The 11,804-nt window shown below is 48.0% G+C and overlaps 7 protein-coding genes across 7 annotated transcripts, besides 1 other annotated feature; 4 read left to right on the forward strand and 3 right to left on the reverse strand.

Annotated features, from left to right (window-relative positions):
• Positions 1-2,066: 2,066 nt before the first annotated feature.
• FPSE_02694 (uncharacterized protein) lies at positions 2,067-2,718 on the reverse strand (the record flags this gene model as incomplete). The annotated part of the gene is made up of 4 exons (XM_009255813.1): positions 2,067-2,099; positions 2,170-2,362; positions 2,514-2,604; positions 2,673-2,718. 4 exons carry the CDS (start codon positions 2,716-2,718, stop codon positions 2,067-2,069), a joined length of 363 nt encoding a protein of 120 aa, XP_009254088.1.
• A 244-nt stretch (positions 2,719-2,962) lies between these two features.
• FPSE_02693 (uncharacterized protein) lies at positions 2,963-3,260 on the forward strand (the record flags this gene model as incomplete). The annotated part of the gene is made up of 2 exons (XM_009255812.1): positions 2,963-2,996; positions 3,058-3,260. 2 exons carry the CDS (start codon positions 2,963-2,965, stop codon positions 3,258-3,260), a joined length of 237 nt encoding a protein of 78 aa, XP_009254087.1.
• A 902-nt stretch (positions 3,261-4,162) lies between these two features.
• On the reverse strand, positions 4,163-4,610 carry FPSE_02692 (uncharacterized protein; the record flags this gene model as incomplete). Its single annotated transcript, XM_009255811.1, has 3 exons — positions 4,163-4,350; positions 4,410-4,551; positions 4,608-4,610. 3 exons carry the CDS (start codon positions 4,608-4,610, stop codon positions 4,163-4,165), a joined length of 333 nt encoding a protein of 110 aa, XP_009254086.1.
• A 410-nt stretch (positions 4,611-5,020) lies between these two features.
• Positions 5,021-5,655, forward strand: FPSE_02691 (uncharacterized protein; the record flags this gene model as incomplete). The annotated part of the gene is made up of 4 exons (XM_009255810.1): positions 5,021-5,311; positions 5,364-5,421; positions 5,474-5,537; positions 5,589-5,655. The coding sequence occupies 4 exons, from the start codon at positions 5,021-5,023 to the stop codon at positions 5,653-5,655; spliced, it is 480 nt and encodes a 159-aa protein (XP_009254085.1).
• Positions 5,656-5,820: 165 nt separating this feature from the next.
• On the reverse strand, positions 5,821-6,941 carry FPSE_02690 (uncharacterized protein; the record flags this gene model as incomplete). Its single annotated transcript, XM_009255809.1, has 3 exons — positions 5,821-6,579; positions 6,632-6,715; positions 6,774-6,941. 3 exons carry the CDS (start codon positions 6,939-6,941, stop codon positions 5,821-5,823), a joined length of 1,011 nt encoding a protein of 336 aa, XP_009254084.1.
• A 373-nt stretch (positions 6,942-7,314) lies between these two features.
• FPSE_02689 (uncharacterized protein) lies at positions 7,315-8,192 on the forward strand (the record flags this gene model as incomplete). The annotated part of the gene is made up of 3 exons (XM_009255808.1): positions 7,315-7,424; positions 7,472-7,570; positions 7,622-8,192. 3 exons carry the CDS (start codon positions 7,315-7,317, stop codon positions 8,190-8,192), a joined length of 780 nt encoding a protein of 259 aa, XP_009254083.1.
• Positions 8,193-8,492: 300 nt separating this feature from the next.
• FPSE_02688 (uncharacterized protein) lies at positions 8,493-11,619 on the forward strand (the record flags this gene model as incomplete). Its single annotated transcript, XM_009255807.1, has 7 exons — positions 8,493-8,543; positions 8,670-10,169; positions 10,223-10,462; positions 10,519-10,790; positions 11,142-11,285; positions 11,494-11,517; positions 11,595-11,619. The coding sequence occupies 7 exons, from the start codon at positions 8,493-8,495 to the stop codon at positions 11,617-11,619; spliced, it is 2,256 nt and encodes a 751-aa protein (XP_009254082.1).
• Positions 10,235-10,292: a repeat region.
• Positions 11,620-11,804: the final 185 nt, after the last annotated feature.

Raw genomic sequence — 11,804 nt, forward strand, 5'->3', positions numbered from 1 at the left:
CACTTGACCGGTCACGATCAGTCCCATCTGGGCGGTAACAAGAGGGTGGACGACCTTGGTTTTTGATTTGGCAATGGCAAGTGTTATTCATCAAGCCACCCATAAAAAAGTGTAGGCTCCCACACTTTTGTCACCCAGGCTCTTGGGGCTGAGCTGGGGTTATCGCAGTGTGTAGCCTGTTCTTCTACTCTGGGCCTCATCTGCATTTCGTAGCCTGTAAGCTCCCGTAAAGAACAGAGGCATGCCTCAAAACCAAGCCAGAAACTGAGCCCTGAGCCTAACGGATGAAAACAAGTCAACTCCTCGACCTCTTTATTAACATAATCGACTCTTGGACCAGAATTTCCAACTATCTGCAAAGGCCCGACAAGCTGGGACCAGTATCATCTTAGTAGGCTCAAATTTACCAATCAAAGAGCTTATCCCGGGGAAACTTTTTGTTTATGTGTTTTTGAACTGTTCTTTTCAGCCGAGGCTTGCTGCAGTTACCATGAACGGAGTTCCAGCGTAGGTAACATGACATCCATGTTCAGCTTGAGGCACTTTCAAAGTTGAAACCCAACGTATTCATCCAATACCCCGAAAGTGCACTTGTCGATTCAGCCAAGCCACAAACAATTGTAGAGACCAGAACTTCTATGTCATACGGCACGGATCTTGCTGGGGGGGATCGCCGATGAAGACGAATAGAGTTACTGAGGCTTACATGTCTTTTTGGCGGTCAAATCAGCAACGAAAATGATGATGTATGCAACGCAGCAACGTCCTTCGCAGTGCGGATGCGAAAACGATATATCACCTGTTGATGCAATTCAATGGCAGTGCCTGACGATCTTATACTTTTAGGTTGCACCTATGAACTCGCCGAGTTCCATGACCAAGTTCTCTTGTCATAGGTGTGTATGCCGCCATTCTCGGCCGTCCCCGAGTATCAAAATTGATTGGGCTTCAACACATCAGAAGCTACTTCAAAGCCTATCTTTGAGGAGTCAAGCTGCATATCATAGAGGAGTAACCCATCACTGTGCCGCAAAGCCAACATTTGAAGAGAGGATGTGGACGTAGCAACAGCCAGTCAGACGCTTCCATCGTGCTTTTGCTTGTTAACGGCCGATCTGCTGCAAAAGCTGAGTGCATAAGTCTCGGTGCTGTTGGACGGCGATAATCATGAATGAGAGACGTGGGAATAAAGGCAGCAACTGATGACTTGCAGACTACTCCATATCGATCAGACTCTTTTAGATCTCGGTGAAGATCACTTGAAACTACACAGTCAATCTTAGTTAGCGTTGTATACATACGACAGGACGCCAGTTGTACATCATGTCATATGAAGAATCCTTTAGTTTCTCGCCTGCCATGCAGTTTGTCTACCAACACAAATCCATGATACTAGAACATTGAACAGGCCAAGACATCTGATGTGCGACAGGTTTCGACCAACCTCATTACCTGACTTCGCCTTGTAGCCTCCTCAGCGCTGCCCCTTCTTCGACCATGACATACATGTACAGTTGATGCAGCCGGTGGGTAAGCCTTGTCAATCGGAAGGTTTCTGTCCAGACAAACACATGTCCGCCCTTCTGGTCTCGCATTGCATTTCGCTACACTACGTTATGTCTCTTGTGCTCTGCACGTCAACATGTTTGAGGTCCCCGGGGCCTCAATGCGGTTGGACATGCAGACGCCCTTGCCGCCAAAACCCACACAACGCGCAGCAAAATGTACAACGCATCTACACCATCTTTTCACTTTACTCCTCGTGTTGCCTGTTCAGCCTGAAATTGGGGCCGTCTGACGGCAAGTCAGCAATCAACAAATCCGTCTAATTCGTCTATATTAAGGCGGAATACAGTATCGAGGATATCGGATCAAGTACTGTTGGAAGGAAGGAATTTATCAGTTTTCCACTGTAAAACGCTCTGTCAAATGTGATGTATTCAATATCCTCAGCATTCTCAACGTCCGCGGCAGAAGTCATGATGTTCGGTGGTTCGGGCAAGACCTGAGTGCTCTTGTATAACAGGAAATCTTTTTGTTTAATTCTGACCTCGTAATCTCATTCATTATTGCTGTACAACCTGCACATTGTGCTTTTTCTGCACGTTACCTGTTAGCATCACCTCTCCTAGCAAAACACGAAACCATCATTCGCAAGGGTCAACTTACCTTCCACTTCTCAAGATCATCCTGCTTCGTCTTGTACTGTTTCACTAAATCTTCCAGCACCTTGCGAAGTCCTTCTTGGTTCGTCTTGAGGGCTGGGACCACGTCCTTGACCGTCCTCTCGACAAGAACTCCATTGATGAGGCGGAAGCACTTTCTATCCTCAGAAAGGGGTTCTAGGGTCTCCAAAACGAGCCTGTTCAATATTGAGTCAGTCAAAGGTGGTGAAAATATGGTGAGATGCTGTAGAGTAACATGGCAAGATATGTATTTGACCACACCGACGTCATGCTTTCTCTTGACAGAAAGGTGAAATCATTGGCAGAGGCTGAGATAAGGGTGCCTACTTGTGCTCCTCGGCTTCTTGCTCGATATCACCAATCCTCTGGGCTATTTGCTGAAGAGTGTTCTTGTAGTTGGAATAGGTGACTTGAAGATCTGAGAGTTTGAACAGATGTGAACAACAAGTTACTGAGATATTGTGAGGGGGCGGGGCAAAGACCAACCTTGCTGCTTCTTAGCAGGCACTTGACCTGCAGCTGCTGTAGACATTCTGAGAAGAGTTTTGGGCTTTAGCTCTAATGTTGCTTCTTTTGGTTTTAGATGAGGATATCAAAAAGTTGTTCGCTATCAAATGAAGTGAGTGAATGCCCCTCCAAAAGTCTGGGCGTGCTGGAATCTCCCACCTGGTCCGTGCGCTTCCGCCCCAATCTTTAATCTTCCCATCAACCTGTGGCGATCCTCGGATTTCTTTCAGGGTCCTTTAACTCTGACAATAAGTTATCTCGAAATAAACATGCATCCCCATCTTCATACAAAGAACGCTCTAGGTAAAGCGAAACTTCTTCGCATATAATTCCCTCTACCTTGTGTGCTAACGGTCAATTGCAGCGTGCGAAGAGGTTATCGCCGCACTCGAACAGTGCCATGCCCAGGGCTTCATGCACAAGGCTGTTGGAAGCTGCAATACTGCCAAGGAAAGGGTCAACGAATGTCTAAAGATCGAGCGATCCAAGATGCAGGCCGAGAATCGCAACGCTGCCCGTGCAAAGCGTGACAAGATTAAGGAGCAGCAGCGCGAGTTGGGACTGTAAATACGAGACGACGAAACCTCACGACACGAAACCGACGGTTCCGAATTCGATGATATTCGATCAACGATTGAGTCTCTTCAATATGTACTATAAAAATAATTGGGTTGGCGTTCCGGATGATCGATTCACAAGGCGGGCGTATGGAATCCAGGGACTCGAACTGTACCTATACTCGACGATATACAAGTATTAATTATCATGATGCGATCCGTTCGGCCACCACATGGTCCCCGCTTTGGGTGCTTTCCAGGTCATTGTGAATACCCGTTCAATGACTATTGCGGAAGAGTTTGGTCTCAAGTCGAATTCACCACAGGAACTGGAGAAGATATATGACCAATGAACAAAAAAGTCTTCTGAAAGTTGAACATGCCACCTTCTGCTGTTCCATTATGCCAACTCAAGTGAAAATGTTATAGCAAGCCGGACGCCATAATCCTTCGATCACTTTCAGCGCGTCACTCGAGATAACCACATCAGGGGTAAATGGAAGTATAACCGGCAATAACTCTACAGCAGGGTCGTCCTTTATATTGACGTTTTCAATACCAATTAGTTTAACATTATTAGTAGTCTTTGAGAGAATTAGTACCTAGTTATTGGGATCTGCATGGTAGTCTGTCGGCTCGGGTCGGCCTATAGTTGGGGCATTTGGCTTTTGTTGCTCCCTACCTTTCATTTCTATGCAAGAAGCGCCGTTTGCGTATAACTAGTGGATTCGGTCTCGAATTCCATCTGTCGACCTCTTCAGCTTATAATATGGCCTGATTCATCTGTTAGATAATGCACATTGGAATATTCTCAGGATAACAAATATATTATTCATTCCTACTAGTTACAGGTGTGAGGCTATCCATGTCTCGACCTCATCCAGATGTCATATTTCCCTGCTTCACTTAAACTTATCTTCGAAGAGCAGTGCCAAAGGTAAAGAGACCGAATGCCGAAATGACGCTGAGAAGAATAGGAACAGGCTTCCTCAAGCGGAGAGCTCTAGGGAAAGCCGAGCCCCCAAGAACGACTGACGCGAGCAAGGCAAGCTCAACTCCATAAGATTCTTCGTTTTGGATGCGGTAACCGCCCAGAGCATCTACAAGTAACTGTTAGCGCCCTTTTTCAGGATATGAGTAAAGGCAACCTCGAACTTACATAGGAGTCCAACAGTACAACCAGCCACGATGGAAGGAACAGATCCTGACTTGGCGTATCCCATGATGCCTCCGCCTGCTACCACAGCGCCCATGATATAGGCAGGAAGCTGGAGGTCATGGTAATTGACAGTGACAGGTGCCTTTGACAACAAATCAGCAAGCTATTGTGAGAAAGTATGATGAGCTCGGTACCTACCATTTCGAGGGATGATAATATGTCGGTTATATACCACGGTTGGTATTTCAATTGCTCCTGAAACCTTGATGATGAAGTAGCAACTTTGGCCCTTTATTAGAAGCGGCGGAGCCCTCGGCCATTGACGACATGTAGGGAGGTACGTACCTTCCAGACTAGCGGGAGGTTCAGAGTGGACCCTGCCCCGGGATTTAAGCTCTCATTCAACCAATCACGTGCCTCTTCACTTTGGAGCTTTCGTGTCCAGAGGGAGCTCTCCATCTCCGGCTGCTGCCCATTAAACAAACCAAAACCACCAACACGAACATCACGAATCAAGCATCATCGAACCCCCGCGATACCAACAGGTTTATCCACATCAACAACCAATATCTACATACCGAGTAGAACCAGAATTCACAACCTCCACAATCATGGCACCAAAGAAGAACGCTCGCGACACCACCTCCGCGGCTGCTGCCACCTCCCAGGCCAGTACTAGCACCACTGCGCCCATCCCTCTTGCACCTGAGCAGACCAAGCCTATTGTTCCCAAGAAGAGCGACGCTAGGGCCGATGTTCAGTGGGACCGTATTCCTCAGACTATCTACAATCACTACATCAATGAAACTCCCCAACGCATCATGCTGCTTGACGTCTTTCTGGTGTACCTGGTCGTTGTGGGTGCAATTCAGTTCGTCAACTGTGCCATCGCCGGCACTTTCGTACGTATCAAAGAACACCTGCGCAGGCTTGCGGATACTGATACTCTTTTAGCCCTTCAACGCTTTCCTGTCTGGTTTCTGTGTGACGGTAGCACAGTTCGTCTTCACAGGTAAGTTTCCATGGCGAATAGCTCGAGACTACGGATATTGATATGACCCCAGTTGGCCTGAGACTCCAAACAAACGAGGCAGTTCCTACTGACTGCGTAGACATTACGCCTGAGAGGTTTGTTTTTGTCTTTATCAGAAAGGAAATAGTAACTAAACATCGTACCAGGTCATTCGCTGAATATGTCACTGTCAGCATAATGGTGCATATCTTTGCTGTCAACTTCATTAACTAATGTTATGTTGAGGCAATTTGGTGCAATCGGAGGGCCTGCCAGGCAATGTGCGATCAAGACGACCGCTTACGAAGTCCTTTTAAAAGTTTTACCCATAGATGGAGGAATAGAACAGAAAAATTATTAAAAAGGGGAATCATTTGCACATGCTATTTTGCCATCTACTCATTGCGCTTCTTCGCCATTGGCCTGAGCCTCCGGCTTGGGCGAGTCTCTTGGAGGGCCTGCTTTTGGTGGAGGGGGTGCTGGTGAGTTTCTAGCTGACGGCGCATTGTCCACGGCCCGGCTCTTCTCTTCCTCCTCCTTGAAATAATCATCCATCAATGGGTTGGGACCGTGACCATGGCGCTCTTTCTTCTTCCCTCCTCTTGGCGGGGCACTTGTAGGAGCGTTGCTTATCATCTGAGCAGGCACCAGGAAGTCTCCCGTGGGAGGGGCCGGAAGCTCTGAGCCTGCGGCAGCGGGCACAAATACATCCTCGCTCTTCTCGTTGGTGGCGCCGTCGAACATGGTCTCGCCAGGAGCATCAACAGGCTCACTCAGGGGAGGGGGTATCCTGTGAAGAGCGCCATATCCAAGAACACATCCCAACGCACCCTGACCACCCCAATCCCGGCTAGGCTGTATCGTGACTTCCCGTGTGACGTTGTATTCGTTGTTGTAAACCCAGATGCGCATCGGCCGTCCGATAAAGTCCTCGACGAGCTCCCCCAGGCCACCTTCTCCATACAGCGCACCTTCGGGGCTACCAAGGATATAGTCGCTGTAGGGCAGCAGGCCGGCGACGTCGGCGGGTGAATTGGCTGGGACATCCAAAACATGCCAGATGTTGGCGGCAAGAGCAAGAGGGGCGTACTGCAAAGACAAGCCGAGGGATGCAGTGTCTGGCGCAACGGGAGCATGGATCTCCCTGGTTCTCTGGCCCTAAATATTGTCAGCTATTGATGTGCTGATTTAAGAGAGGCAGATATTGTACCTTTGCGCTCCATAATCCCAGGGTAACTGTGCTGCCCGCACAGTTCCTCACTTCCTGACTGAAAAGAGCAGGTTCAGGGTCCTCCTATGACAGCTGTTAGTGATAAATGTATCTGGAAGGAATTTAGCGTATGGGCCCGTACGATGGGTCTCCCATTAATTCCGACAATAAAATCGAACCAGGGCTCGATAGCCAGCTCCAAGTTGGTGTTGCGCAACACCTGGAAGCCAAAGGAGCCTCGCTCTTGTTGCCGCTGCTGCTGGACGTCTCCGTCCAGGCGCGATATGAAACGATTTAGCGCATTAAACATGGCTCTTCTAGTGTATGCGCCAGTCTATATAGAAAATGTTACGAAACTTCGAGATTGAAAAGGTAGGGGGTTGTTGGGTCTTGGGTCAGATGGAAATAGAAATAAAAGCTCAAGGGCGGGCCATTGAGCAAGCTGTCACCATTGCTCAGGTATCGCTGGTAGCCTTGCAGCGTGCCAAGGCCTCTAATCTACCTAAATGTGGAACACACTGTGGGGAGCTTCGAGACAGCCTCGCGCTCAAATTCAACATTCAAGTTCACTTTGTCGTGACAAAACATCTTTTTCAAACTTAATACGACATGGGTTCTATTTAACATGGAAAAAAAAATCCATCTCACTTCAAACGTGAAAAATAGGTACTCCAACAGCAGAGATGTCGATAGAAAATTCCGAGTACACGATGAAGCCTGCTGAAGAGCTGCCTCTCACCGATAAGTGCCACCATTACGAAGGAAAGCATGAGGTACCGTGGGATATTCAAAAGTGAGTAAAATCTTTCTTTCAAGATAATCGGTTACTGATATACTTAGGTATTTTTCCCAGCGGTATTCTATTTTTTCTCTGTACGATTATGGAGTCTACATGACAGATGATGCTTGGTTCGGTGTAACACCTGAGCCAGTGGCAAAGTGAGTTTTCAAACTGAATCATTCACTCTTTCTAAGCTGATGTTCTTTTAGCCAAGTCGCCAACGATATGTACGGTACTGATGAGAAGAAGCACATTCTCATCGATGTCTTCGGCGGTGCAGGCGGCAACACAATTGCCTTTACCCTCTCGGAACGCTGGAGTCGCGTTATCTCTATCGAGCGCGATCCCTCTACACTCGCCTGTGCTCAAAACAATGCCAAAGTGTATGGTATCGAGCCAGGCTTAATCACATGGATCCTCGGGGATAGCTTCGAGTACCTTGGCAAATTATTCAACCGCCCAGAAGAGCTGCATCCTGACCTGAGAGTAAATCTTGACGAGACAGTCTTGTTTTCGAGTCCGCCATGGGGAGGCCCTGGATACCGTACCGACGAGGTGTTCAATTTGTACAACATGCAGCCGTACAATCTCGACGATTTGCATAACGCGTACAACAGACTGGACCATGCCCTTTTCCTGCCCAGGACTAGTGATATCCGACAGATTGCAAAACTGGCGCCTCCAGATAGGAAAGTCGAGGTTGTACAGTACTGTATGGAGGGAGCTAGCAAGGCCTTGGTAGCTTTTCTTCCAAGCAAATACTCCAAGAAGCGCGAGTAAGGATACCCCTTGAACGGATTGTTGTTCAGTAGATCATGTATCGATACCAAATTCATCCATAAATAAAGAGACATTATTTTCACCTACGTTATAGTCTGGGGAGACATTGTGAATTGTTATGAGCATATCCTTCCCTCAAGGAGACGTCACCGTGTATGGCTCAGTTTAACACTGTCCTCTGAATGGTTGATTTTGACTTGGTCAAAACTTGTAATAAACCCCATCCGCCTGCGCGCAGGATTTTCGCCTCAGAGCCCAACCTTTGACATATTTCTTCTAAAGCGCCATATATTCTGCATAATGGCCAAAGACAAGAAGAAGAACAACGCCGATACTAAAAAGGCCAAAAAGGTGCCGTTATCCATATCTTGTGCTACTACTGCCTCACCTGTTGCCCCTCTATTTAATTACCCCTCCAAAAAATTGCCCCTCCACGACCCATAACATGATGAACTTTTGACTGATGACTATGATCAGGCCGAAAAGGCGGCCAAGCAGGCCAACAAGGGAGAGAAGAAGGCTAAAAACAAGGCGGCTAAGATCGAGGGAAGCGATGCTGAGGATGTAGATCTTGATGAGGTGCTTGAGGAGTATCGACGGCAACAAGAGCTGTTTCTCAAGGTCACCGAGACTGTAATTGAAGCACCACCAAGGGCGAGAGCTGCGTCTACGTTGATGGCCTCGCCCCATGATAGCAACACTCTACTATTGTTCGGTGGAGAATACTTCAACGGCTCTCTTGCCCAGTTCTATAACGACTTAAACATCTACAACATCAACCGCGATGAGTGGCGATGTGTTACTTCACCCAATGCTCCTCTGCCTCGATCTGGCCATGCTTGGACCAGAGCTGGTAACCCGAACCATGTGTACCTTTTTGGTGGCGAGTTCTCCTCGCCCAAGCAGGGCACATTCCATCATTACTCTGACTTTTGGAGGCTGGAGCCTGCAACGAGAGAATGGACAAAGATTGAGTTCAAGGGCAAGGACAAGAGTCCTTCTGCGCGAAGTGGTCACCGAATGTCTTACTGGAAACAGTATATTATTCTATTTGGAGGATTCCAGGATACCTCGAACCAGACAAAGTATCTATCCGATCTATGGATCTTTGATACTGTCAACTTTGTGTGGCACTCACCTCAACTACCTCCAGCGCAGCTTAAGCCGGATCCCAGATCTTCTTTTACTCTTCTACCACATGAGCAGGGTGCAGTTCTATATGGAGGCTATTCGCGTGTCAAGTCGACGGTCAACGTTAAGCAGAAGGGCAACAAGGGCTCCAGCCAAGCTCAGCGAAACGTTCTGATTCCCAAGGTTCACGAAGACTGTTTCTTCCTTAGAATCTCTCAGCCTGCTACCGATGCCAGTCCCAATACACCCCCTGCTGTACGTTGGGAAAAGAGAAAGAAACCTGCCAACGCACCCAATCCTACACGTGCTGGTGCAACCATGGCATGGCACAAGGGCCGTGGTATCCTCTTTGGAGGTGTGCACGATGTCGAAGCCAGCGAGGAAGGCATGGACAGCGAGTTCTTTAACCAGCTGTTTGCTTGGAACATTGAACGAAACAGATTCATGCCCCTTGGTCTACGAAAGTCTCGCCAACAGAAGAAGGCTGCTGCAGAGCCTCGGGGAGGTCGCCGCGGTCGTGCCCAAGCTAACGAGGATGAGCTACTAAGGCAACTTGCCGCTCTGGAAAGTGGTGCTTCTCTTGATGATGCTGATGATATTGAGCTCGCCAAGAAGGAAGAGGAACAGGACGACGAGAAGCCAGCAAGAGAGATGCCGGTGACCATGGAGCCTCCTCATGTGAGATTCAATGCCCAACTGGCAATTCAAGACGATGTTCTGTACATTTACGGCGGCACTTTTGAGAAGGGTGACCGAGAGTTCACCTTTGATGATTTATACGCTATCGATCTCGGAAAGCTTGATGGCTGTAAGGAAGTATTCAGTCGACCTGTGGAGGATTGGATTGTGAGTGATTCGAAACCCGTGTTTGGGGTTAAATTGGCTAACTTTCGTTACAGGAGTCGGATGACGAGGATGACGATGAAGAGGATGATGAAGAGGAGGACGAGGAAGAGGAGGACGAGGAGGCTGATGAGGAAGCATCTCAGCAGCTGCGCACTCCCAGCAAGCGCAAGAAGAAGCAAGATGAGACCTCCGAGGCTTCTTCCGAGGTCTCCTCAGAGCCATCAACGCCTTCAGAAGAGGACGATACCGAGACCTCGGCTACATCTGTCGATGACGGGCTTCCTCATCCTAGAGTAAGACCTTTGCCCTTCCTCAACCACATAAAACACACTACTGACATATCAAACAGCCATTCGAGACTCGACGAGAGTTCTTTGTTCGTACTTCAAATGAGTGGCAAGAGATTCTGATGACTAGCCTACGATGGAAGAACATTCAACCTGAAACCATGCCCATCAAGGAGATCAAGGCCAAAGCGTTTGAGCTCAGCGAGGAGAAATGGTGGGATTGCCGTGAGGAGATTGTGGCTCTAGAAGAAGAACAAGAGGCTGCAGGCATCCAGGAAGTTGTGTCTTTAGCAGACAGGGGCGATGCCGCTGCTGCTGGTGGCGCGAGAAGAAGGTAAAGTAAACATTCCATATTAAGAGGACATTGGATATATCCAACATGAATTGAATATACATTTTTACAGTCGTTCATGTTCTGCAAAATTATTATGAATTCTCAGCAATGCCCCAAATGGCTATAACGCTGGTATCACATGCATAATGTCTGGCAGTTGTGGCTTATTATTGATCCTGAACCAAAGGGATTCCTTCAACCCACATGCAGCACCGTATCACTAAACACAATGCTTGTGATTGCTTTCCAAAAACTCGTATAATATACCTTAGTCTGCCCTAATACCGACCCCCTCAAACACCCTCTCAACGCCACGCCAATTCATATCTCATGTACTGTACAATCCTCTAGCCCATCACAGCATCATCGTCATCATGACTTCAAAGGTTCCTCAGCAACGCCAGTGGGCGACCACGTCGCTTTCTTCCCGCGTGTCCAGAGAACCAGCGCAGCAGCCCTCTCGATAAGTCAGTTTGGAGATGCGGCCATTGGCGGGTACGAGACACCGCCGACTTCGACCTTGGGCTCGCAGGCGCAGCGGTCAGCGTCAGGAATAGTGTCCATGACAGACGGGATGTGGCTGCCGCAACCCCACCAGGAGGTCTTGTCTAGATATTGTCAGCACTGACAGTAATGCATAACATGGATTCATGGTTGTACTTGCTGCATGTTCCGCATGTGGCCTTTCTACACATTTTGATAGGAGGAATTGGGTTATCGGTTCAAAGTAAGTGACGTTGTAGTGAAAAGAGGTTTCTATGTGGAGAGGAGGGGATTTGGAAGCTTCCCGCTTTCCACTTACAGCATCTCCGGATGGGGCGATAACTAAGCCAAAGCCACCGATTCGTCGCCGATATAGGAACAGTTTTACTTACTATGGATGCAACGAACCAACAATGCATTGCCTTCAACAGGGTGTTTATCTTTAATGTCATGTCATACTCTTAGCCAACACCGACTATAGAATAATACGAATGTGACCTCAGATCTTAATTAAAAACATATTAGATTGCA

The sequence above is a fragment of the Fusarium pseudograminearum genome, chromosome 4 (assembly GCF_000303195.2).
Source record: "Fusarium pseudograminearum CS3096 chromosome 4, whole genome shotgun sequence".
Lineage (NCBI taxonomy): Eukaryota > Fungi > Ascomycota > Sordariomycetes > Hypocreales > Nectriaceae > Fusarium > Fusarium pseudograminearum.